Genomic DNA, 24,108 nt, shown 5'->3' with positions numbered 1-24,108 from the left:
TGAGTGTGATGTTTGAGATAAGTTTTGAACAAATGAGAGGAAGCTCAATAGATTGTCCAGGATGCAATGCTATACACAGTCTCTCAGTTTTTGGAAATCCTTAGAGAAAAGTCTTCATTCAGAGAATCTCTGTACTCCAGACAGCTCTGCCTAAGATAGTAGGAATTGACCTTTCTGCCATCAGAGTTGGTATCCAGCCAATTGATGGACAATTCAAACAGAGCTGTTGTCTGAGTCTGCAAACAAGGGTGTAAAGTTACTGTACCCATTAGCCTCAAAGGCTGAACCAAGTGGATCTCAATAAACAGACTCCTATTTAGGAAAGCTCAGATTTTGTACAGATATGTTGCACTTCTTTTTCAAACTATGTCTCATTTGCATAGAGCTTGTACAGGAGTAGATAGACCCAAGTGTATTTGATGTTTACTGAACAATTCTCACAAGGAAAATGAAGAAATTTCCCTGTTTCTTTCACAGTTGTGTCAGCACTAGCAGCTGCATTGATCAAGCCATCTTGATTTATTTATTCACATTACTGGAAAATCACTTAGTTTTCCACTGAATAAGAAGTTAGAATTACATGTGTCGTGTTTTAACTTTTTAACAAAGTGTTTCAGTTTTTTAATAAAGGGAATGGTAAAAAAACAAAGAGAATTTTTAATAGGTTTTACAAGTTTCACCCATATTTAAAGTCTTTGCTATGTAATTATTTCTTTTGGTGGTTTTAGCCTGATTTTAGAGAAATAGCTCACTCTCTTGAAAAACAGAAAAGTTGTAAGACTACAGGAGATCATGACTACAGGGTGAAAATTGGGGTGAGAAATACATCATGTTATTAGGGTGGGTAGGAAAACAATCAGTTACTTCTCACATGATTTTTCCATATTTTCATCACATATGTAGAAATTTAGGGTTTCTATCTCCAAAGAGCATATGTTCTGAAAGAGGCATTCATTTAACATAGCATTGAGCAGAGTGATGGAATTCTGCATTAATCAATAAAGCAAAAAAATAACAGATACTTATAAATAACTTTCTTTTTTAAATAGCTAATTTTAAAATTATGTTATTAGTAATCATGGATGCATCTGTTTGATCAGTAACATGAACCTGAAAGTGATTGTTCTTCTTCACAGATTGTAAAAGTCCTGAATTTGTATACTCCTGTTAATGAGTTTGAAGAGAGAGTCTTGGTGTCATTTATACGTACAATACAGGTATGTCTATCTTTCCATCAAAAACCATTTGACTATTTGTAAGAAAACCTCTGATCAGCCAAAATTGCTTGCATCCTGAAATGCATTCAGGAAAATTAATTAAACTATCCTTTTTAGCTATTTTAGTTTAGCAGAATTGAAAAGGTGATATCAGCCTTAAGATGTAAGCAATCCCAAGTTCCTGCCTCCAGACTTTATGAAAGTGTTAATTTCCCTGTCAGTGTGTATGAGGTTTGCAGATGAGAGGTTTTTGTGTTTATTCATCTTTGTGTATGTAAGCTCAACTTCTCAAGCACTAATATTTAGATATATAAATTTACTCAGACCTGTGTCTGCATGTGAAGTTGTGTGCTTTGAAAACTGAGGCCTATATCCATACCAAAGTTCTTAATTTACCCCTTCTATTTTTGTATATATTGGTGAAAATGAAAAGTTTTGAAAACTCCAAAGAGAAGCAGCCAGTAGAGCAAATTTAAGAAACAACATGAACTTTCTGATTTATTAGAAATTGAATTACAATATAGCAAGATAAGGGAGATTGGGAAGTTAGAACTGAGATAAACCTGTAAAGGTGGTTACCAGATACTGGGCAAAATCTTCTTTTTGCAGGGAGTCTGAGTATTCCCAGATTGCATTGTAAGAGGGAGATGGGCAGAACTGAAGCTGATCAGAGTAATCACAGTTTAATGGCACAGTTGGTGTAAATGTGTCAGCTCAGGTTGGCATGGGGTGTGTGTTGCACACACATCTGGAAGCACAGATCATCTTAGTAGGGTGGTTGTCATCAGTCAGCTGGCTGAATGCTGACATCATCACTTTCTTCTCTCTGCAGGTGCGGCTGCGAGACAGGAAGGACTCTCCTCAGTTGCTCATGGATGCTAAACACATCTTCCCTGTTACTTTTCCATTTAATCCATCCTCTCTGGCTTTAGAAACCATCCAGATCCCAGCCAGCTTGGGCCTGGGCTTCATATCACGTGTCTGATCCCAAGGATGTCCTGTCAGTGTTAGATGGAGAGCCAGTTGCCTGCTATCTGTACCTGTTTAAACATAGTGAGCCACTGAACCCACGTTTTCTGAACAAAAGCCAATCTAAGCCCAGATGTGTAGTAAAGGTAGCTGGGGAACTGCACAGCAGCACCACAGGCTGAATGCTCATGGGAGGATGTGCATTTGTGCTTGGTCATTGCATTTATGGGAACATCACTGATTCATACATTTCCAGAGTACGGAAATCGGGCTTGGACAAAAATTGTGTCTTCAGCTGTGTAGAGACATTTTTAGATCTTTAGTAACATATTTAAATAGTGTAAATTAAAATCCATATGTAATCTTCTCATAGGTGGGGACCAATAGGAGCAGTCACAGTCCTGGACATAGGAGACTTGAAAATAAGGCATTTTGTAGTAGACTACACAGTCACATGGGAGCCTGTTACATTTAATTTGTAAAAACTGGAATGGAAGAACACAAACTGGCAATATATACAGTTATTTCTTAAACCACTTCCTCATTTATGTCAGTTTGGCATAAATTGTAGTGATAAGTCTTATAGCTCACTATATGCTCTAACTTAGGTGTTCATTTGTTAGAACTGTGGTTTACCAAGCAAACTAAATCGCTGCTGCATATTCTGTTGTTTTAAATGTATGACAGTATCATACTAAGCACTAAAAATAAGATACATTTTTTGTTGTCAACCTTATTTACAGTCTGTTGCAGTCCGTTATTTTAACTGGATTTTTGCACATTATATCAAGTAACACCTGTAGAGGAAAATGGTAACTAAGCACAAGTAGCACACTGGAAATTATAAGTTTAGTTATTTTTAAAAGTAGTTAGCTAAAAATACAGAATCTTGAAGCAAACGATCAGAAGTCAGTAATGATTATAGTATTTATTTAGAATATAGGGTGTGTCTAATGTTGTTCTTTGTACACCCCAGAGATGACAATGTGTATTTTGAGTATAATATCTTGGTTTTTTTGCCACTTAAAAAAAAAAAAAACCCAAACAAAAACAACAGAGAAAAGTCTTCTTTCACACTGGAATATGAGGGGAAAAACTTTAATAGAAAATTTCTGCAGTAGCCCAAGGCTCTCATTCTTAGGTTGTCTAACAAGAAAGTTAAGTAGGTTTTGACTATGATGCTGTCACTTGACTATGATTCATGCTGATTTAATGGTTGGAAATCAGAGTGCAGAATGAGAAACTGAGTTATTTTGAATGTTGCACATTTTACTGGAAAGATTTTTCTGTCTCACACATCTTGGATCTGCTGTATAAAAATTCACATTTCACAGTATGAGGCATAAGTGCAGAAGCCTCACATAGGGTTCCAGTTCTGTGGTGTATGGCTCAAATATACATGTAAAAATAAAGCCACACACATGGCTCAGTTGCATTGTGCAATATTTTTAATGTATTATAATAATCTGCATCTTAGTGTTAACATTAATTTATTTTACAATATTGATAAATAACCTAGAGGTACACTGTTAGACTGTTTGGTGCTCCTCTGTTTGCCTGCAAATTCACAGAGAAAAGATTTGCTGTTAAGCAGACTGAAACATTTCAGTTTTGTTTTACTTGAGAGGCAGACATTCTGTTTGTATGGTTGCTAAAATAGGAAATAAAGACAACATAAACTTTTTCAGTATAACTTTAATATGCTCCTGTCATCTTATATTCTAACAGCCCATATTATATTTGATTGATCATGCCAGTACTCCCAAGAATTTATACTGCGTTGTAAAAAGGTTCTGAATGATCTTTGCTAAATGATTGATATTGTTTTCCTCTGCATCATATACCAAACACTCCTTTTTCAAATGTTACTTGATTTCTGAACCTCTGGCTGCTGTGAAGTGGTTCCAAATAAGGTGTAAGGTCATTTTCAGACTGTCAGGGTACTGCACTTGTGAGAATGTAATGGCAAAGCCTTCATATCAGTAACAAGGTTAGGAAAGAAAACATAGGAGAACATGCTGACCTACCAAATTTTTCTCCTATTGAAAAACAAACAATTGGCATTACAGTATGTTCATACTCTAGATCAGGAAATGTATCCACTACTTAAGCGTTGGTGTTTAAAATGTATGCCTAAATGTATTTTTGTTTATTTTTCAAGTTTGTTTACCTGTAAAAAGCCTTATTGTATAATTTCCTTAAAAAAGTAAGTGTTTAGTAATTTATAGGTGTCATCCTTAAACTCAGTGGTTTGACTGGTATTACTTTTATATCCCATTAAAAGTATATGCTGCTCAACATGTTTTAAAGGAAAATATTTTTGAGTTGGAATAGATGTGTAGTTGGTAATTCATCTAACATTCTACATGGCAGTATTTTACATGCACTTTTCAGAAGTAAAATTCTAGTGTGAGTGTATAATATAACTTTCACTTTAGGACTAAAATCTCTTCAACCATGGAATATAATGCAGAATTACTTTAAATTTTTTTTCCTTTGAATCATTGTTATGCACTTTTAATGTGGACATATCTTTTGTATTTTAATTTATTATCTATTGAGATGATAGATTTTATCAGATGCTGGAAAAATACATGTCAGTGACCCCTTAGAAATATATACAGTTATTCTACAGATTTTGCACAATAATTACCTCATTCAGTTTGGTGTATTTTTATTCCAGTGATCAATTTATTCTGATGTTTAAGACACAGTCTTCTATCCAAATTTTGAAAAATTTCTTCTCACACTTCAGACTGGGATGAAACATTAAAGTGTGTAAGTCAGTTAAATGAGATTAATCTATTACAGGAAAAAGCAGCATCAGCTTCATTGAAAGTGGTTTGATATGCAATGACATTTGTTCCCAACTTAGAAACACCAGCAATTGCAATTTGAAAGGTCTATATGTAATTTGTGATTTAAATGAACACATTTCAAATACCACACTAAAACTATGAGTAAATACATGGGTTTTTTAAGATGCTGATACTTCATTCGGTGAGTAAAAGCCTTTAAATATAGGTTTTCACTTGATGCCACTACAGTACATAGATGAAAAACAAAATATTGTCAGAATTACCTGAGCTCTGATCTGTTGTAGTGTCTGATGTTGTACTTAGTAAATGTATGCATCATAAAAACTGTAGCCTAATAGCTATCACTGGAAAATGTCCAAATAAAAGTACAACTGTACAGTTTGTTTCAGATTTTTGTTGGATGGCTGGTGAGCTGTGTGCTGGCACAGACCCCAGATGGTCACAGGGTTCCTCTGCCTCCATGGCAGGCTTGGTGTTGACTGCCAAGGGAGTTGGTTAAAATCTGAGGATGTGTAAATACACACCCAGATAGCAGCAGCGTGCCATAAACTGCCGTGCTTATGGGGAGAATTTGTTCAACGTAACCCATTTCTGGTTGGGCTGTTTTGTCAGCTGATATTAACTGTTCCTGAAATAAAATTTGAGTAACTTCACTAAAACATTCCCTCGTGTGCCATGACAGCTCCTCGTGTCGGGTGAGGAGGGCTGGTGGGTCTTGGCATGAATCCACCTGCTAAAACAGGACACTGTGGTTATTCAGATCTTCTTCCTCATAAAGGATAAAGGATATTGAACTGTGGCACCTGTCAGTGCTTTAGACCTACTAAATGCACTCACAGTTGTTAATTTTTATCTTATTCTGAGCTTGTCGTAGAAATCCCTTTACAGTGCTTTGTAGGGAGGTGATTAACGTTGCTGTAGCTTTTCCCTGCTGGGTCAGAACTACTCCCCGGGTCTCTCCGGTAGCTGCAGCGTCCATCGCTCCCGGTCCCTAAAGGTGTGTGGCTGGACGGACAGAGCCGGGTCCTGCTGCCCGCTCTGCCGGGCGGGGAGCGGGACGGGGCCGGGAGAGGGGCCGGGGCAGGAGCGGAGCGGGGCCGGGCCGGGCCGGGCCGTTCCCCACGCCCCGGGGCGGGGGCCGGGCCGCAGCGCGGTCACCTGCGGAACCTGCGGCGGCTCCGCGGAGCCTCGTCCGCACCGCGGCTGGGCCCCGATGGCGCTGGCCGAGCTCTACACGCAGGTGAGCGGGGCCGGGACAGGGGCTGGGGCTGGGGCTGGTGCTGAGGGTGAGCGGGGCCGGGGCTGAGGCGGCCGCCGGACCCCTCGGGGCGGTGGGCACAGCACGGAGCGCCCCTGTGGGCGGGACATCGCGCCAGGGGCACCGGGGAGAGACACTTTGAGAAAAACTCTGATTCTGTGCGACTCTGGGACCCCGTCTCGCTGTTCTAGCCAGCGATTAAGCACCGTGAAGGTTTAGCTGCCCTTCCCTGGGGGAAGCTCGCAGCGCCGCGCTTTCTGTTGGGCAAATACTGAATGTGTGTGGCACAGCTTGACCCCAAAGCAAAGATTCTTCCTCCTTAACGCGCCTGCTGAAACTTTTCCCTCTTCTCCTGTAGTCATCGGAGTGTTGTGACGTATTGTTTGCTTAGCCTTAAATGACCAAACCGGCGGGGATGTGTTGGTGATTAGATGAGCCCGTGGCTCATCTTTGCCGTTCCCCCTGGGCTGGGCTGGGGTCCCGCTGCTGCCGCAGCCGCTGAGAGCGAACGTGGCTTCCCCAGAGCAGCCAGTGTCCGGCAGGCGGGGGAAGGAGTGCGGTGTAACCTGACACGGAAACGAGCCGGCCCGTCTGTTTACCTGCGAGGCAGGTTTGCAGCCAGCCAGCTCTCTAGGCTGGGTGCATTTGCCAATGGAGGCTCCTGCAACTCCAGCGGCCTTTCCTGAAGAATCGGTGCTTTTGTCACACTCTTCTCCCTCCCTTTCTCGTCCTTGACCTAGTGCAGTTCGTTTTCTTGCATGGGAACACACAGTGTGCCCCCGGGGCTGTTTGGTGGTGATATTCTAACTCACAAAGAGTAACAGCAAACAAAGAATTCAATTTAACAAGCAGTTTTTGTAAGCCAGGAGGAGATCAGCATAGCGTAGGAATGATACAAATAACAATTTATAGCTGGATAAACATGGAAAACTTAAATGTGAAGCTAATTTAGCCATGTCTTTCATGTGGCCATTAAATAGATACTTGTGGAACTGGGCTTTTGTCCCCTTGGTCAGATAGATTAAAACATTGCCGTTGCAATTATTTGTTTAGAAAATGTCTTTGTGATTTTGGATATTGTGTGAAAAAATGCCATCATGCTGAAAGCATCAGCAGAGGCATCCTGGAAGCAGCTGAGGTTTCATCCTGTGATGAGCACCAGGTTGGTGTGTGGCTCTCTAGAAAGGCCAAAGACTGTCCTTAGAGATGCTGAAAATTCAGCTGGGGAGGTCACTGAGCAACACAGGCTAACTCACATGGTGTTCTTGTGCAAGTCCCTCCTACCCTAAATTGTTTGGTGTTCATCCTTGGGATTTAGGATTAAGGAAGCTACAGCTGTAGAGTGCAGTTTGCAGGGATCTCTGTAGGCACCCACCATGGGTCAGTGGGGTTCTTGGGCCAGAGACACTCAGGAGGATCTACTGAGTGATCCTGAGTTCTGAGGATCTACTGGACCTTCCAAGGCTTCTTCCATAGAGGGGAAAAAAGTAATTTGTGCCAAAACCAACAATTGCAGGACCAAAACAAAAGGGAGTACAAATCCCCAGGGTGTCTCTGGTTCTGCTCACACTCCATGAAATGGTGACTAATGTTAATTTTTTTGAGTAAGCAGCTGCAGCAGTTCTCACAGGTTTATTTAAACAGCTTGTTTCAACTGACCAAGGTGAGAGAATTAAAGGAAGAATTGTTGCTATCAAAACAGAAAGATACTAGAAGAGTATATGTTATAGTTTCTTGTGTGAGTAGGGACAGATGTTTTGCAAACCCTGTCAGGATGACAAGGACACACTCCCCATCAGTAAAGTAATTCCCTACTGTCTGAGATTATGTCATTTTAAGGAATGTTGTTTCCTATAGCTTCTCAGGCAGAGCATTTACATAAGTTGCTTTTGCATCAGCATTTTAACTTCAGCATAGGAGAACTAAATAATTCAAACAGCATAATTTACATCCAAATATTTTTTCAAATATCTGTGCTTCAGTAGTTTAGAGATACCTTGCTGGGATGGAGCTAAAGTGTGCCAGTTCATTGCTTGCAAAGAAAGAAAACAGCCAGTAGTCTTTGAAGTTTGTCCTAGATGTTTGGAGGTTGCACTTCAGTCCCACTAAAAGAAAGGGAACTGTGCAGAGTCTTTGGGTATGACAGTGTGCCTATGGCAAAATGCTTTCTGAGTTCAGTGTCCTATACTTGAATCCAGGGAAGTGATTGTCTGTGCTTGCTTGTCTGAATTCTGGTAAATGAGATTATTTCTCTGGCATTCACTTCTTTGAACCCTTCCTAGAAACAAGGTGTTAAGTGTGTTTTATTCTGTGTTCAGTGTTAGAGGATTTGAAGAGCTTGGCAACAGTCTGGCCTTTGCTCACCTTCCTGCAGACTCTGCTCTGAGCAGGAGAATATGCATGTCTGAAATGAATGAGTCTGCTTTCTCTTTTTATTCTTTTATGAAAAATAACAAAAATAGATCCTGCTGTGCAGAGCTAATAATAATCCCAAAAAGTCCTGGAATTGGGTTGCACTTGATGTTTGAAAGGTATTTTTTAATGCTAGCCTGGTCTTATTAAAGTAGCTAAGCTAACTATTGTCGTGTTTTTCTGTTACAGTATAATAGGGTTTGGATCCCTGATAATGAAGAAGTTTGGCAGTCTGCAGAAATCACAAAAAACTACAAAGCTGGAGACCGATTTCTCCATGTGCAATTAGAAGATGGAACTGTAAGGAGAAAATCCTGAATTATTGTGGGGTTTGCTGAGATATGTTTGTGTAGAAACATAGGACTCACCTACGGGGATCTATGGGTTATGAGATCTAAATAAGATGCACCTATTTCCCTTTTTCATATTAAAATTGGTATAGTACACATCTGCTGCCCAAAAAAATGAGGAGTGCAAAATCTGTATACATTAGTATGGAGAACATACCTCAAAGATCACTTTGGAAACAAGCCCTGAAACTCATCCTAAACTGAAGTAATAATCAGAAGTGAAGGGCAGACATAGTTCTCTCTCACAGGATCAGCTGTTGCTTTTTTCATTGTTTTGTGTAAGATCTGTTAAATTTAGTATTCAAGTTCTTTATAGATTTCATAATTTGGAAGCATTTCTGCATTCCTGTTAAAGACAAGTATTAAAGGTATGGTTAAATAGATTTGTTGAAACAAACAGAAGCGAGTTTTAAACTTCCTGTAAAGAAAACTGAGGGGTTGCAAGTAGAGATAATTATAGAGCTGACTTGAGTTCTGACCAAGTCTTTACTTTCATTCATTTACAGCTGATCTGTTATTCTCTTACTTGAAATATGTTTGTGTTTGGAGAGCTAAGCATATGTCCCATTTTTACAGATTTCAATACAAAATATTGTAAATAAAGAGAATGAAGATTTCTTTTTCATAAGCAACAGATAGCTTCCCCCAAGTTCAGTGGGAATCAATTAAATAGATCACATAGGTTCCATCAACTCTGTAACTTCATGTTACTATGACATTACAAGTAATTTTTGTTGGCAGGAACTGAGTTACCCTGTTGATCCAGCTGCTTTGCCACCACTACGAAATCCTGACATACTAGTTGGTGAAAATGATCTCACTGCACTCAGTTATCTCCATGAACCAGCTGTTCTGCACAATCTTAAAATTCGTTTTGTGGAGTCTAAGCTTATCTACACATACAGTGGTAAGCTAAGTGAAATGAAAAGTTTTTTAAAAATCTTTTTTTTTAAAGTATTAATCTGGATTCAGTTTGCAATGTGTTGTGTGTAGTGTTTTCCTGAAGTGCTTTTTAGCTCATGTTAACTGGTTTTATATGTGAATATAGACTTGTTTGTTCATTAGCATCTAAGTAGAAAATATTGCTGCTTTGTATTATTTCAAGTGTTGCTGCCAAAACCAGGCATTTCATATAACTAACCCGTATTTTATTTTTATTTTGTGCACTTGGCTGTAGGAATAATTCTGGTTGCAATAAACCCCTATAAGGAACTGCCAATATATGGAGATGCCATTATCCATGCATATAGTGGGCAGAACATGGGGGACATGGATCCACACATATTTGCTGTGGCAGAAGAGGCATACAAGCAAATGGCAAGGTTCAGTATGTCATTTACTGTCCATAAATTTTATTTGAAGTCTAGTGGTAGTCAGTGTTAATTGTCATTTAATTTTACAGTGTTTGTGCCATTGGCTATTAGCAATACCTTTGAATGTGTAGCTTAATTAGAGGAGAAGGGATCCCTTAACCATCTGAGGAATTTCTAGAACTCCAAACTATTTTCATTCTTGATGAGGGGTAAAACACTGACTTAGTGAACAGCAATGACATCAACCTGGAGGCTACAACTGAAGAGGAGAAAGTGAAGAATAGATAAAATATGGAACTGATATATGAGATTTAGGCACAGCTGTGCTTTCAAACATTGTTTCATATGTATAATTCCTGCATTTATACATACACTTTAAACTTGTCTGATGTGAACTGTCTGATTTGGTTTTAGAAATAACAAAAATCAGTCTATTATAGTCAGTGGAGAATCAGGAGCTGGAAAGACTGTGTCTGCAAGGTATACTATGAGATACTTTGCCACTGTGAGTAAGTCAAGCAACAATGCACATGTGGAGGATAAAGTACTGGCATCCAATCCAATAACTGAGGTGAGTTTTGGAGAGTGTCTGTCAAGTCTGAACTCATTAAGGGAAGAATTCTGAGAGCTTCTGGGAAATTTTGTTTGAAATTTTTAGGGGTGCTTCATCTGTCTGAGCTGGATATTTAATTTAGAACTTCAGCCTCTGAATGTTACTGAAGGAAAGAGGTGGTCAGCTTCAGCAGCACCCAGTCCTGTCTGACTTACCAGTGGCCCTTTGGAGGTGCTAGTTTGCCTCCAGATTTTTGTTTGACCTAATTAGATTATGATGATGTAACAATATTGAACAAGTTGATTGGACCCTTTATTACTTGGACCCTTAGGCTGGAAAAGTATACATGCTCTAATTTTCAGTTTATGTAGCATTATATTATTTGACTTGAGACTTGTCTTCAAATTTGGGCCTCAAAATTTAAATAACACAATTCAGTGAGATTGATCCCTGACCACTTTTGATTTTTACAGACTTGTAGTTGACTCAGGTTTTGACAAAGTTACTCTTATGAGAGACATGAGCAAATCAAGTTATAAAAGTTTATAATTTTTGTAGGCTGTGGGCAATGCAAAAACCACAAGGAATGATAACAGCAGTCGATTTGGAAAATACACTGAAATCAGTTTTGATCAGAGTTACCAGATCATTGGAGCTAACATGAGAACATACCTGCTTGAGAAATCCAGAGTTGTATTTCAGGTGGGTAAAATAAAATTTAAAATAGTCAATGTCAATATAGCTCCAGATGCACGATACTAGTTCTATATAGAAAATATTATGTGAAGTTCTGAACAGTGTATCCAATGAGCATTTGATTTATTTTTTAAAAGGAGCTAATATTATAAATTATAAATTACTTTATTCCATGCTCTTCCTTAGGTTGTGAAGAATGCTTCTCAGGGACAATTCCCTGAGATAAGTGCAAGAAATATTTGAGAAATCTGTAACTTATGGTTATAACAGTAACAGAGGCAAATTGTATCTGGAAGGGAAATGCTGGCTGAAAATCTGTAAGGCCAGGGCTTATTTCATCTGACTCATTGCAATGTCATGGCTTAATTGTGATCAAATACTAAAGAAGGTATTTAATTTTGTAAAAAGGTTTTTGCAAAGGTCTCTTTTTTGGTAGTATTGTAACTTTTTAGGTACACTGAAAAATACTTCTATATATTTTCTGCCCTGAAGTGTGGTTTGGAAATGAAGAGCTTTTTGGGTTCCCACTGGGCAGTATTTCAGCTGACACTCCTACACTTCTTTTTTTTTTACAGTATTTGACAGTTCTTATTAGTAGATGCTTGTTCAAGCTGAGGAAATTATTTACATCTTGGGGAAAGAGCTCTGCATATTGGCAGCATAAACTATACTTGAATTTTTCACTTCCAAAACTCTTGCTAAGACTTTAATGTGCCATTTTAATAATTAGCAATTTCTTTGCTAACCTATGTTGCAGCAGAATTGAGCCTTCAGTTGCATTATCACTTTACAATGGTGTTGAATATCAAGTCTTTTTCAGTTTGTTTCTTCATTTTGTTGTTAATTTTTTTTTTTTTCTGGGATGTTACTCTTTGCTTTATTTTACAGTCAGAAAATGAAAGGAACTACCATATATTTTATCAGTTGTGTGCATCTGCTATGCAACCTGAATATGAGCATCTTAAATTGGGTAGGTCTCAAGAAAATAACCTGCTCTTCACTTTCACAGTGCAGCATTTTAAGGCTGGGTTTTCAAGTGTTAGGATGTTTAGTGCATTACACAAATCTCACAGTCTTAAAACAGGACCTGCATTTTTAAGTCACTTAGCTGCTAATCCTGCTGGTTTGGAACTTGGTAGCAAATCCCTGGTAACTTGAATGGTGCACCATCAAGTACCTGAGTGTCTTTGGAAATCTGATTCTCCTACTTTCTGTAGTGACAGATGCCATGACAGCTTAGGGACTTGATTAATTTATCTGCAGAGAAGCTGGGAGAAGCAGAATTTAGGTGTATGTTTACTCAGTTTCCATTCCAGTTTGTTTATTAGACTATTAAGATTTCTAGGAATTATGAATACTAATTTGTGTCAGCTTAACTGAGTGGATTTCCCTCAGAAAAAAAGAGGACCTCCAGCTCATTACTGTCATCTGACAGCATCTTTAATTCTTTTGTTACAAAAGTTTTAACAAGTGGCTCTCCCCAGTCCCTAATTTTTGCAGAATTACAAGATTTGTGTCTTTTCTACAGGAAGTGCAGAAGAATTTAACTACACACGAATGGGTGGCAGCACTGTAATAGAAGGGGTTGATGACAGAGCAAATATGGTGGAGACTCAGAAGACATTTGACTTACTGGGTAAATTCTTGGGGATGCATTTTCAAGAGATTTTTTTTTTTTTTTCCTGAAATATCCAAAACGTTAGTAGTAATTACCTAAGTAGTTTATTTCATAGCTTGTCCATTGTGGTGTTGATCTGTTTGCAAAGGGCTGAAGCAATTAGCAATTTGTGTTAATTGTTACTGGTCAGAAGCATTGAGGGCTGGAGGCTCCCTGGGCCATAAACTAACATGCTGTGACAGAAGTGGAACTGGAGGCTTCTTTGCCCCTGTAAAAGCTTATGTAAAAGCTAAATCAGACTTGATCTGGCACTTGGGGAGGTACAGGAACTTATGCCCAATCTATCATCAGATCAGACAGGCAGAAAATTGGCAGGACCAAGGATTTGCATGGTGCTCTGCAGAGATGCTGTACAGTTCTTGGCTGCACAACAAAGCAAGTTACCCAGCATTGTTCTACTTTAATTAATTGTACTGTTTCTGTGTATTTCAAATAATCAAGGAATGTTTTTTTAGGTCTGAAGGGGGATTTTCAGATGGATGTTTTTAAAATGCTGGCAGCAATCCTGCACTTGGGCAATGTGGAAATAGCAGCTGTTGGAGATGAAAGATCATCCATCAGTGTAAGGAAGTAGCTCATTCAGATACCAACATTTTCTGTTCTATGCCAGGAGTGCTTTAGCAATAGTTTCTCTCATATCTGGAGCTCAGAGCAGCATTAAATCTGGTGTACTAAACTTGACTGGTTTCTCCATCTGTGTGGAATCACAGCGAGTGTTTGCACAGATGCTGTTCTGTGCCCACCTTCAGAAAGTATTAACAAAAAGCAAAATGTGGCTAAGAGTGCTCCATATCCAATTGATCCACAGCTGCTGGAAAATCCATTTTGAAACTCTCTGCAGGATGCAGGAAACAGAGCATAGTCAAAGATTCTCAGAATGTGTCCCAGCAAGCTATGCAAGTCTGAAAGGCAAGAACACCTAAAAATAGAGCAAAGGAACTTTCTTTCTGTGTCTTAATCCAAAACATCACATCCAGTCCAGATTTTTCTCTCCTATATCAGGAGTTCTATCCAATATTAGTTGCTTTAGCTCATCTTGCCACTTTGGCAGATGAAGAAGTATCACCTATCCAAAAATAAAAACCATAATTTGGTGTCAGTGGCACAAGAATTTCACTGCCTAGACAACAGTTAAAGAATTAAATGCACCCCAGTAATATGTATTTACCTTCTTTAAAGGCTGAAGATAATCATCTGAGTATATTCTGTGAGCTTCTGGATTTAAACTGTGACAAGGTGGCCTGGTGGTTGTGCCACAGGAAGATTGTCACGAGCTCGGAGACGGTGACAAAGCCAATGACAAGGGCACAGGCTGCCAATGCCAGGGATGCCCTGGCAAAGAAGATCTACTCTCATTTGTTTGACTTCATTGTGGAAAGAATTAACCAAGCTCTGCAGTTCCCTGGCAAGCAGCACACTTTCATTGGGGTTTTGGATATTTATGGGTAAGAATGTCTCTGGAAGCACAGTGCCTTTTCTTTGGAGTACATTAAAAAGGCAATTTTTTGTGCTGGTAATGAATTTGTGGGGCTTGTTTTACTGAAAGGTCATGGTCATATAAGATCTTTAGCATCCAGATTAGTGGAAATCTTCTGCTGCTATAAATACTGTCATTTTTTTTTGTGAATGAGGTTTAAATTTAACTTCTGATACAATATTTTTAGGTTTAACTCTGGATTTTTTAGCTTTGTTATGTCTGGTAACATTAGCTTCTAGAGAAGTTTTGAGATTCCTTAGTCTTCATTAGTCTTACCATTAGTTAATTATCTTAGATAACATTAGGATAGCTCCAAATATTATCAGGGGTGCTATCATTTGATTTTTATGTCAAAGGATGTTTTTTCTTATTTACATTGTGTTTCAGATTTGAAACATTTGATGTGAACAGTTTTGAACAATTTTGTATCAATTATGCTAATGAAAAACTACAGCAGCAATTTAATCTGGTATGTTCTTTTTTTGTCACAGTTCTTTATCTTATTTTGCTTCAGGGTTGATATTAGTAAATGCTGTTTGTGCTTGAGTGATGGATATTTCTGGATAGTGACTATCCAGTAATAGATAAAAATATTTTTATATGTAAACATAGATACACATATATATAAATGAAAATTTCTAAGCTTATTTTCTTACAGACTGACATATTATATACTCCAAAATATAATTTTTTCTATCTTATGTATACAACAACTATGCACATGTACAAATTGTGTTTATTTTCCCTTAATTAAAACCTTCTTGATGTTTTCATAATTTTTGCAATCCAGCATGTCTTTAAACTTGAGCAAGAAGAATATATGAAGGAAGATATCCCATGGACTTTAATAGACTTTTATGACAACCAGCCTGTCATTGACCTTATTGAAGCTAAAATGGGAATTTTAGAACTTCTGGATGAAGAATGCTTGGTAATTTAGTATTTGCCCATTAAAAAAAAAACCAAAACAAGCTATATAGATTTTTAGAAGTGGGGCTTGTAATCCATATTTTACCCTTTTCAATGGGAAATACAGTATTTTCTTCAGAAAAGGAACATTAATGTTTGCTCTCTATTTGGCAGTTTTGATTGTAAATTGCTTACTCTGTTTCCCTCTTGTAGAATTAAGAAGCTACAACTGGATATCAGATCTTAGCTAGAAGTAAACCAGGAGCTGGAGTTCCTCCCTGTGGGGGCAGTGCAGGACTAGAGCAGGAGAGCAGGGGGATCCTCATCCTTCTACAGTCCTGGGTTGGAGGGCAAGCAGCAGTTTGCTGCTGTAGTCTTGCTCCAAGCTGGAATTTGGACTGCTCAATCTCCAGGGGGCTCTTTTAACAATATTTTTTAAATTAGGTTTCTCCACGAATCACTACTTTTGATACAAAACTTTGTGGATCAATACAATATTCTTTCCAAAAATTATTTGCTGCAGGGGGCCACTGAAGAAACAAAAACTTGTTGTTATCAGGCCTTGTAATTCACTGAAGGGGTTTTACAGCCCAGCTGAGTTTGGTAAAGAGATTTCCCTTCTCATTCTTACAGTTGCCTCATGGGAAAGATGAAAACTGGCTTCAAAAGCTGTATAATAATTTTGTCAATAAAAACACACTCTTTGAGAAGCCAAGGATGTCAAACACTTCTTTCATCATTCAGCACTTTGCTGATAAGGTAAACAACTCTGTTCTGTTCCCCATGATCCTAGCTCATTCAGAAAAAAACAAACCTAGGAAATACTAGCCACACCTACTTGGAACTTCTATAAAATTGATCTCCAGTACATAGTGATATTTATTTATTGGTAATGCTGCCTGTAATATGCCATTTTGATGTAAGAAGTGCTTAAGATAATAAATTTGGGAGCATAAAAATAAATCATCAAGATAAAAAAAGCAGAAAATGTAGAATGTATAAATAAAAGTTGTAGCTCATACACATTTTAGTCTCAGTTATTTACTTTTGATACCTTGATTTGAAATGGTAGAATAATGAAGAAAGCAGGAAAGAAATTCCTAGTGAAGGCAGAAGGATTTGGATTCTGGCAGCTTGTCCTGCTTCTAAATTTGCAGGATGCATGTATGTAATGTTGAGATAATGGAATTGGGAAAAGCAGAGTTTCAGCCATCATGTTTGAGAATAATAAAGAGCTCATGGATACTACAGCTGAGAGAGTAAAAATTACTGTTTTGCCAAGTGTTTGTTTATGTGTTGCTGAAAACTTAATGATTTCACCTGTTTGCACAGGTAGAATATAAATGTGAAGGATTTCTGGAAAAAAACAGAGATACAGTACATGAAGTATTGATTGAAATCTTGAAAGAGAGCAAGGTTTGTGACAAACAGTAATGATTGATCTTCTGAGTACCTGATTTTACTTGATTTCATTCAGATCTGATTTTTAAATGTTTCTTCTGATATACAGATTTTTCATAGGTTGAATAAATTAATTTAGTCCTAATTTTTATTAGTATTATAGAAGTGTGTATTTTTACCATCTCATAATATCCAAGGTGAGAAAACAGAGTGTTCAACTTCCTTCATATACATGCATTTATTTGCTAGTTATGTTGGGATTTTCTTTTAATATCTCCCTACAACAGCATTTTGTAATCCTTCTAACTGAACAACTTTTTTTCTTCCTGTAGTCATTACATGCAGCTTTGATAGGTAGTTTATCATTAACAACTGCCTTTGTTTATTCTTCAGAAGAGATTAGGAGAATGCCAGGGCAAGGAAAACATCAGGTGTCTTATGTGTGCCTGCCACTTCCCATCTGCTTGTCCCTTTGAAGTCTGTAGCCTTGAGACTTCAGGATTACTCTTAGCAAGCTGACTTCATCTGACCTGAAAACATATTCTTAATTTAAATTGCATATTGTGAAAACACACCCTTGAGTGCTCTTATTTTTAGCTCTGCTCTGTGTTTATGTCCATATTTGCTTATATTGAAATAGCTTTTGCAGGCTGCTTTCACAGATGTTGAGTTTTGTGTGTGAAATGTCTAAGTGCTTCACAATAGCCTCAGAATCATTGCAGCTCTTTCTTCAGTTATTGTTTATTTGGGGTTTAAATACCCAGTTCAAAGCCCTGTAGTACCTGGCCTAAGTACTAAGGGGTTTGTGTTTATGTTACAGTAAATGTAATTTTGATGTGAATGTTGCTGAAGTTACACAGTGTTTAACTCTGATTCTTTCACCACACTTTTAGTTTCATCTGTGTGCAAATTTTTTTCAAGACAGTCCAGTGTCCATTTCACCTTTCAGTTCAACTATAAACATCAAATCTGCCAGGCCTGTTCTGAAATCACCCAACAAACAGCTCCGGATGACTGTGGGCAGTAAGGTACTGCACAAACCTGCTGTTCTCTGGGTTTGTACTTGCTGGGAAATGCTGGGCAGTCTGAGACTGGATCCTGTCACTGTTCATGGGGGATTGTCCAGTTTTCAGGATAGCAAGGGCCACAGGCCAGTGCTCCAGGTCTGGGTATGAGTAGGTGTGTTTATTTTATATATAGGCTGTTGTTTATTTTATATATAGAAGGCTGTTTGGTACAGCCACACTGTTCAGTTCCCTACATTTAATATCCAAATCCTGTCTGCCAGTGTCCAGCAGAAAACTCAGAAATAATTAGAAGACTAAGTTTTGACTTTTTACTGGAAAAGTTTCATGAGCAGAGCTCCTCTGTCTGGTGTTTTCCAGTTCAGGAATTCTTTGTCTTTGCTTATGGTGACACTCAATGCAACCACTCCTCATTATGTGAGATGCATAAAGCCAAATGATGAGAAACTGCCTTTTGAGTAAGTATGGTAGCTGTGCTCAGCTGTGTTTTCTGTATCACTCTAGTGGTGTGTCAGCAAGCTAAAGTCTTATTGTTGAAAAACTTCCCATATAGAGCATGGTTTTCCTTTCCATGTAGCTGAATTTAGAAAAAATATTGTCTTCTGACAAAAATGGAATATTTAAGTATCATTATTGTTATCTTAAAAATGCTTTAACCTAATATTTTTCAAGTTAGGTACTATTGTTTGTGTATTTGTCAGAACAAATACTTGTGTATTTTTAGGGTAAGGGATGTCCTCCTTTGGTTTAAGTTGATGAATATTTTGTATAGATATTGTGTTGCCCTTATGCGCTATGGATTAACACCAATTCATATTTAAAGGTTAAAAACCTCTGCCATATTCTTTGTGAAATTCCCTTTTGTCTGCAGAAACATTGATGTGAACAGTGTTGAACATAGCCCCCAATGTTTTCCCCCAATTTTTATGTAATTTTAATGTTTTAATACAGTCATATGTGGCAGATAATTTTTATAACTCCTATGACCAGATTGATATGTGAATAGGAATTAACTTGGATGCAGCTTTTGGTCTCTCTTGTGGGCAGACCTGTGGAAGCACTCTGGTGTCAGTAACACAACTTCCAGCTGGCACTGATAAATGAAATTAAAGCCTTTATCATATATGAGTAGGAGGAAAGAGGCCAGCTTTGATTCTAAATTAAATCTTTTAAGGATGTTAATTTTCTTGTAGTCAGACAAAATCTTTCCATGCAAAACACATTATGATATTATATCACTATCACTGCAGTGAGCTCTCATGATTCTGCAGTGAGATAATGTAAAAATATTGGAGTTGGACTAGGAGAGTGCTCCATAAGCTTCTGAAAGAACACTGTAGTAATCTGCCAGCCACAGAATTGACACTTGAATTGACACTGGTGGTGTGCTCTGGGGGACGTATCAACTCTGGTCCAGGACAGAATAGTGTCTTTCCATGCCTTGTGTTTGTAATTTTGAATCCAGGTATTGATGAGCAATTCCTGGTTTATTCATAATGAATGGGCTAAAGAATACCAGGAGAGTTTCTTCCTAATGGGTTGCTGACAGGGTTTATTTCTGTGTATGTTTTGTGTTGAGAGTGGAATCTTTACCGTTTGCTATGAACTGTCACAGTTAATACTGAAAGGAAATAGGAATTTTAATGAGAGAAATAAATACAGTCTTCTTTGGTTTTGAAAAAGAAACAGAAAACACAAGGTGGTTTTTATTTATTTATATATTTATTTATGTATTTATTTATTTAATGTGTGATATGGAGCTAGACACTATATAAGATCCAGGGAGCTTTGTGTCCTTTGAGCAGAAATACAAATCCAGTTGGTAGAATGGTTCTAATCACTACAGCAGGCCAAACCCAGCAGAAATGTAAAGTTTTTTGGGGTTTTTTTTTAGGTTTGATTCCAAAAGAGTTGTTCAGCAGCTGCGAGCATGTGGTGTTTTGGAAACTATTCGGATTAGTGCACAGAGCTACCCATCCAGGTAGGGATAGCAGTGAGCCTCCTGTGCCAAAAAACACCTAATTGTCTGTTAATGAAATTGATTTGTTAACTTCTGATTTTCCAGGTGGACTTACATTGAGTTTTTCAGCCGTTACAGCATTCTTATGACACAGCAGGAACTCTCCATAAATGACAAGAAACAGATTTGCAAGATTGTTTTGCAGCGGCTGATCCAGGTTGGTTTGGCTGCACCAAACAGTAGATTCACTGCAGCATCTATAAGTAATAAAAACTCTCTTTTCCTAAGGGTAGTGTCTCTCCTCAGACAGGAAAGATATTTACATTATTACTGTTTTTCCTGATTTATTGTGCTGTGCACAGGCTTGTGGGTCAGTAACCTTGTGCTGTGACAGTCATGGTGGCTGTAGACAGAAAATTTAACCACTCTGTGCTTAATATTGTCGCTTGCAAAATGGAAGGTATCCTGTATTTATAAACCAGTGAACAGTAAATATATACATTTGTCAAGTCTTACAAGCACAAGAGGGATTTTGATGGTGGAATGTAGCATATTGGAGAGCTGTTCAAAAATCTGCTATTTTGCACATTACTTCTATTTGTTAGATGAGCCTGTGGTGGTGGGTCTGGTCCCAGTCAAGCCAGCACACTGGGATTGAGCTCAGATTCAGGGATGTGTGACACCAAACACAGGCACACTTGCTAAGTAGCTCTGGCACAGGCCAAGGGGGAGAATTGGAACTTAAAAACAGCCTCACTCTGAATTTTTGCTCGCAGCTCACTGGTTCCAGGCTAGAAATGTGCATCAAAAAGTGCTACTGAGCCCCTGGAACCAGACTTGGAGGAGGAGGTGAAGAGGTTGCTTTTAAAGCCCTGATGATAAGTCCAGAGCTTCCCTTTAATTTTAGATCATGAGTGTACAACTTCTGATGTAGTTATCTGTGTTTTTCCTGCTAGGTGGGTTTTCCACCCCTACATACTCCTATCTACAAAGCAGGCAGAGAGGATATTCTTTTTTCGGAAGATCATGTCTTGAAGCAGAGCTTGCCTGAAGCGATAATTTATAGAAGGAAGAGAATATCTGATCTGCAAAAACAAACTGAAAACTTGATATATGCACTGTTTTCTCTTTTCAGGATCATAACCAATATCAGTTTGGGAGAACAAAAATTTTTTTCCGGGCAGGCCAGGTTGCTTTCCTGGAGAAGCTGCGCTCAGACAGGCTGAGGCAGGCGTGCATCCTGCTGCAGAAGCGCGTGCGGGGCTGGCTGCAGCGCAGGAGCTTCCTGGGCATGCGGAGAGCCGCGCTCACCCTGCAGCAGTACTACCGCGGGCAGCGCACCCTCAGGTATCTGCACCAGCTAGTGCCCACCCTGCAGCTCTATTGCAGAGCAATCCACACTGCATTTCCCTTTCCTCTTGGTTGTGATTATGAGCTTGAACGTCTTCGAGTTATTCGGCTGATGTGAAACCCCTGCAGGTTTCCAGCGTTATCTGCTAGATTGCCAAGAGGCCTGTCTGCCTGAGAGCTCTGTCCTTAGCTGATAACAAATGACCCAGCTGGTCTTTCTGCTGAGCTTCAGAGCCAGAGAAAAAAATCAGGGGTGTACGAATTAGTATGGACAAGCTATTGCAAAGAAAGTGCACCAGACATTGACAAAGCGGACTGAAAGATGACTCTGTGTAGGCTTGGAGGTTTTCACAAAGAGACCATCAGAACAAATGCTTGTGTACACATTTAAAAGTTGTGGATAACTCCCTCTCTTCCATTTGCTTGAAAAACAAGCTCTATTTTTAATAATGGATGCCTGGTTTTGATACCTTTTTTTGTGTGTGTTTGTGTATGTAATTTGACTGACCAAAGCAATGAGCATTTGAAATCCAATGTGACCTAAGTAAATTTTATTGTCTTTTGAATGAAGGCAAGCTATAACTGCAAGAAATCTGAAGCAGACGTGGGCAGCTATAGTTATTCAGAAATACTGCCGGGGTTACCTCGTCCGGAGGCTTTGCCAGCTCATCCGTGTGGCTGCTGTGACCATACAAGCTTACACAAGAGGATTTCTAGCAAGGAAAAAGTATCGGAAGGTATCAAAAATCTTAGTTCAGTCACTGGAAACAACTCGTGCTCTGTAAAAAAATATTAACACAGTGGCATTTGTCCCTAATACTTTACATTTCGCATGTCTGGTTCTCATATCTTCTGCTCTGTTTTTTGGGTTTTTTTACCAAGATCTGGTTTATGCTGGATGCAGACCATTTCCTGTGATTCTACAGGGGCTAAATGGGTCTGCAGTCTGGATATTTCAGTATTATATTTGCATGAGATGCATTGTCCTCACCAGTGTGTGTAGACTGGCAGGCTGTTTCAATTGATGTGGATGGAGCTAATCACAGACAGGTGCCAATACTTTGTTTCAAAGATGCGTGAGGAGCAGAAGGCTGTGGTGCTCCAGAAATACGCCCGTGCGTGGCTTGCCAGGCGCAGGTTCCAGAACATTCGGCGCTTTGTGTTGAACATCCAGCTGTCATACAGAGTTCAGCAGCTGCAGAAAAAGATAGAGGAACAGGTGAGAGGGGAAGCAGTCAGCTTCTGATTTCTACTGATTTTTTTTATCATATCTGCTCTAGTCAAAGATGCTGAGTTGAGAAGATAGGAGAGTATGTAAGGGTTATGATCCTTTATAATAAACTACTAGACGTTCCACACCCAGGGTAGAAAGAATCATCTAGGGTTTATTTGTATTTTGGGTTAATTGTGCAAATGAGAAGAGTCTGCAGGTACCTTTTTGGGCTTTGTTGTACTGTTTCTTGAGTCCATCCAGCCTTGTGTTAGGATGAAGCATGTGTGAGACATTGCTCTGGTGCAACATCTCACATTTGTAACTCCGGGGAATTCAACATTATGCTTATTTTGCAGCTTGTTTTTGAGAGCCATTCCAGTCAAAGAATCTTTAAAATGGCAGGTTTAATCTAATTGGTGGAAACAGTCCTGGCTGAAATAATCATGATTAATATGGGATGGTGAGCAGAAGTAGGCCAGGTACTCCCTTTAAAATCCTATGGAACAGTTTCAGTGCATTTTAGTGTTTTCTTTTATCCTGTCCTGCTCATTACAGAGTAGAGAAAATCATGGTTTGCTGGAACGATTGACCAATCTGGCTTCAGCTCATATGAGTGATGTGGATACAATTCAGAAACTTGAATCAGAACTTGAAAAATTAACTGCTCAGAAGAGAACGTATGAAGAGAAAGGGAAAAAATATAAAGAGGACAGTGAGCAGGTAAATTAGAATTGCTGTCTGTGTGCTTTTATTTTTAAGTAATGTTTTCAGTTACTGGATTTATCAAATGCATGATTTGAGAGTTTCCAAGTAATCATACTCTTTTGGGAGGAGGCAGCAGGGAAGGAAGGGAGTCTATTTATGCTTCCTAAAATATAAGATCTGTGACCTATTTCTTCCTCCTTTGTACTTTTGCTTTTTTTTTTTTTTTTTTTTTTTTTTACCTGTACAGAAAATCTTAACGCTTGAGAATCAGAATAAAGAATTACAAGAACAGAAGGAGACCTTAGTAATGAAACTCCAAGAAAAAACTGAGGAAATGAAAGGTACAATAACTAAAGGGAGTTTCAAAGGAGTTATACTGGGGTAAAGTCAGGTTTTCAGCAAAAGTAAATTACTGTTGTTCTAATAAAAGCAATATAAAAGTTGAAATTATAGTAAATACGAAGTTGGTGATTCCCTTGCTTAGAATGTGTAGCACAGGTGTGCAAATTATTTTTATAAAATAGTTAAATTAATTTGTTCTTTCAATAGCAGAAGCTCTCCTCCTGTTATGTTTCCTATTCCATACACATCTTTTCCTTCAAAGCTTCATCCTTGCTTCTTTTAATACACTACTTTTAGGAACCTAATTTAAAAGAACACAGGCAGCACATGAGATCAAGTATACTTGATCATGATGAATAATTGCACAGTTTGGTGCTTCTGAATCTTCTTGTTTCTGTGGCATTACTTATGAAATGTACTGTGGTAATTTTTGGCACTTGAGAGAGTAATTTCAGCCTCAG

General features: G+C 38.5%; 2 protein-coding genes across 3 annotated transcripts in view; both read left to right on the top strand.

Moving 5' to 3' along the window:
• Window positions 1-3,879, top strand: part of MYO5A (myosin VA) — a 94,880-nt gene extending 91,001 nt beyond the window's left edge. The window contains exons 40-41 of the mRNA XM_079318074.1: window positions 1,137-1,217; window positions 2,050-3,879. Coding sequence (XP_079174200.1) covers window positions 1,137-1,217; window positions 2,050-2,202 — 234 coding nt within the window. The 3' untranslated portion in view covers window positions 2,203-3,879. The remainder of the gene's footprint in view (window positions 1-1,136; window positions 1,218-2,049) is intronic.
• A 2,253-nt stretch (window positions 3,880-6,132) lies between these two features.
• The window catches only part of MYO5C (myosin VC), a 32,571-nt gene continuing 14,595 nt past the window's right edge, over window positions 6,133-24,108 (top strand). For both annotated transcript variants that reach the window (XM_079318075.1, XM_079318076.1), the window contains exons 1-23: window positions 6,133-6,245; window positions 8,865-8,975; window positions 9,767-9,932; window positions 10,203-10,347; window positions 10,753-10,909; window positions 11,450-11,593; window positions 12,476-12,557; window positions 13,116-13,223; window positions 13,721-13,827; window positions 14,445-14,710; window positions 15,130-15,211; window positions 15,533-15,673; window positions 16,285-16,410; window positions 16,984-17,067; window positions 17,946-18,080; window positions 18,438-18,535; window positions 19,972-20,058; window positions 20,143-20,254; window positions 21,173-21,384; window positions 21,959-22,124; window positions 22,460-22,606; window positions 23,156-23,320; window positions 23,553-23,646. In XM_079318075.1, the coding sequence (XP_079174201.1) occupies window positions 6,219-6,245; window positions 8,865-8,975; window positions 9,767-9,932; window positions 10,203-10,347; window positions 10,753-10,909; window positions 11,450-11,593; window positions 12,476-12,557; window positions 13,116-13,223; window positions 13,721-13,827; window positions 14,445-14,710; window positions 15,130-15,211; window positions 15,533-15,673; window positions 16,285-16,410; window positions 16,984-17,067; window positions 17,946-18,080; window positions 18,438-18,535; window positions 19,972-20,058; window positions 20,143-20,254; window positions 21,173-21,384; window positions 21,959-22,124; window positions 22,460-22,606; window positions 23,156-23,320; window positions 23,553-23,646 (2,962 nt within the window). In that variant the 5' untranslated portion in view covers window positions 6,133-6,218. The remainder of the gene's footprint in view (window positions 6,246-8,864; window positions 8,976-9,766; window positions 9,933-10,202; window positions 10,348-10,752; window positions 10,910-11,449; window positions 11,594-12,475; window positions 12,558-13,115; window positions 13,224-13,720; window positions 13,828-14,444; window positions 14,711-15,129; window positions 15,212-15,532; window positions 15,674-16,284; window positions 16,411-16,983; window positions 17,068-17,945; window positions 18,081-18,437; window positions 18,536-19,971; window positions 20,059-20,142; window positions 20,255-21,172; window positions 21,385-21,958; window positions 22,125-22,459; window positions 22,607-23,155; window positions 23,321-23,552; window positions 23,647-24,108) is intronic.

This window comes from Erithacus rubecula (assembly GCF_903797595.1).
Source record: "Erithacus rubecula genome assembly, chromosome: 14".
NCBI lineage: Eukaryota > Metazoa > Chordata > Aves > Passeriformes > Muscicapidae > Erithacus > Erithacus rubecula.
The sequence above is the reverse complement of the archived record's forward strand: the minus strand, read 5'-3'. Positions and strand labels throughout refer to the sequence as shown.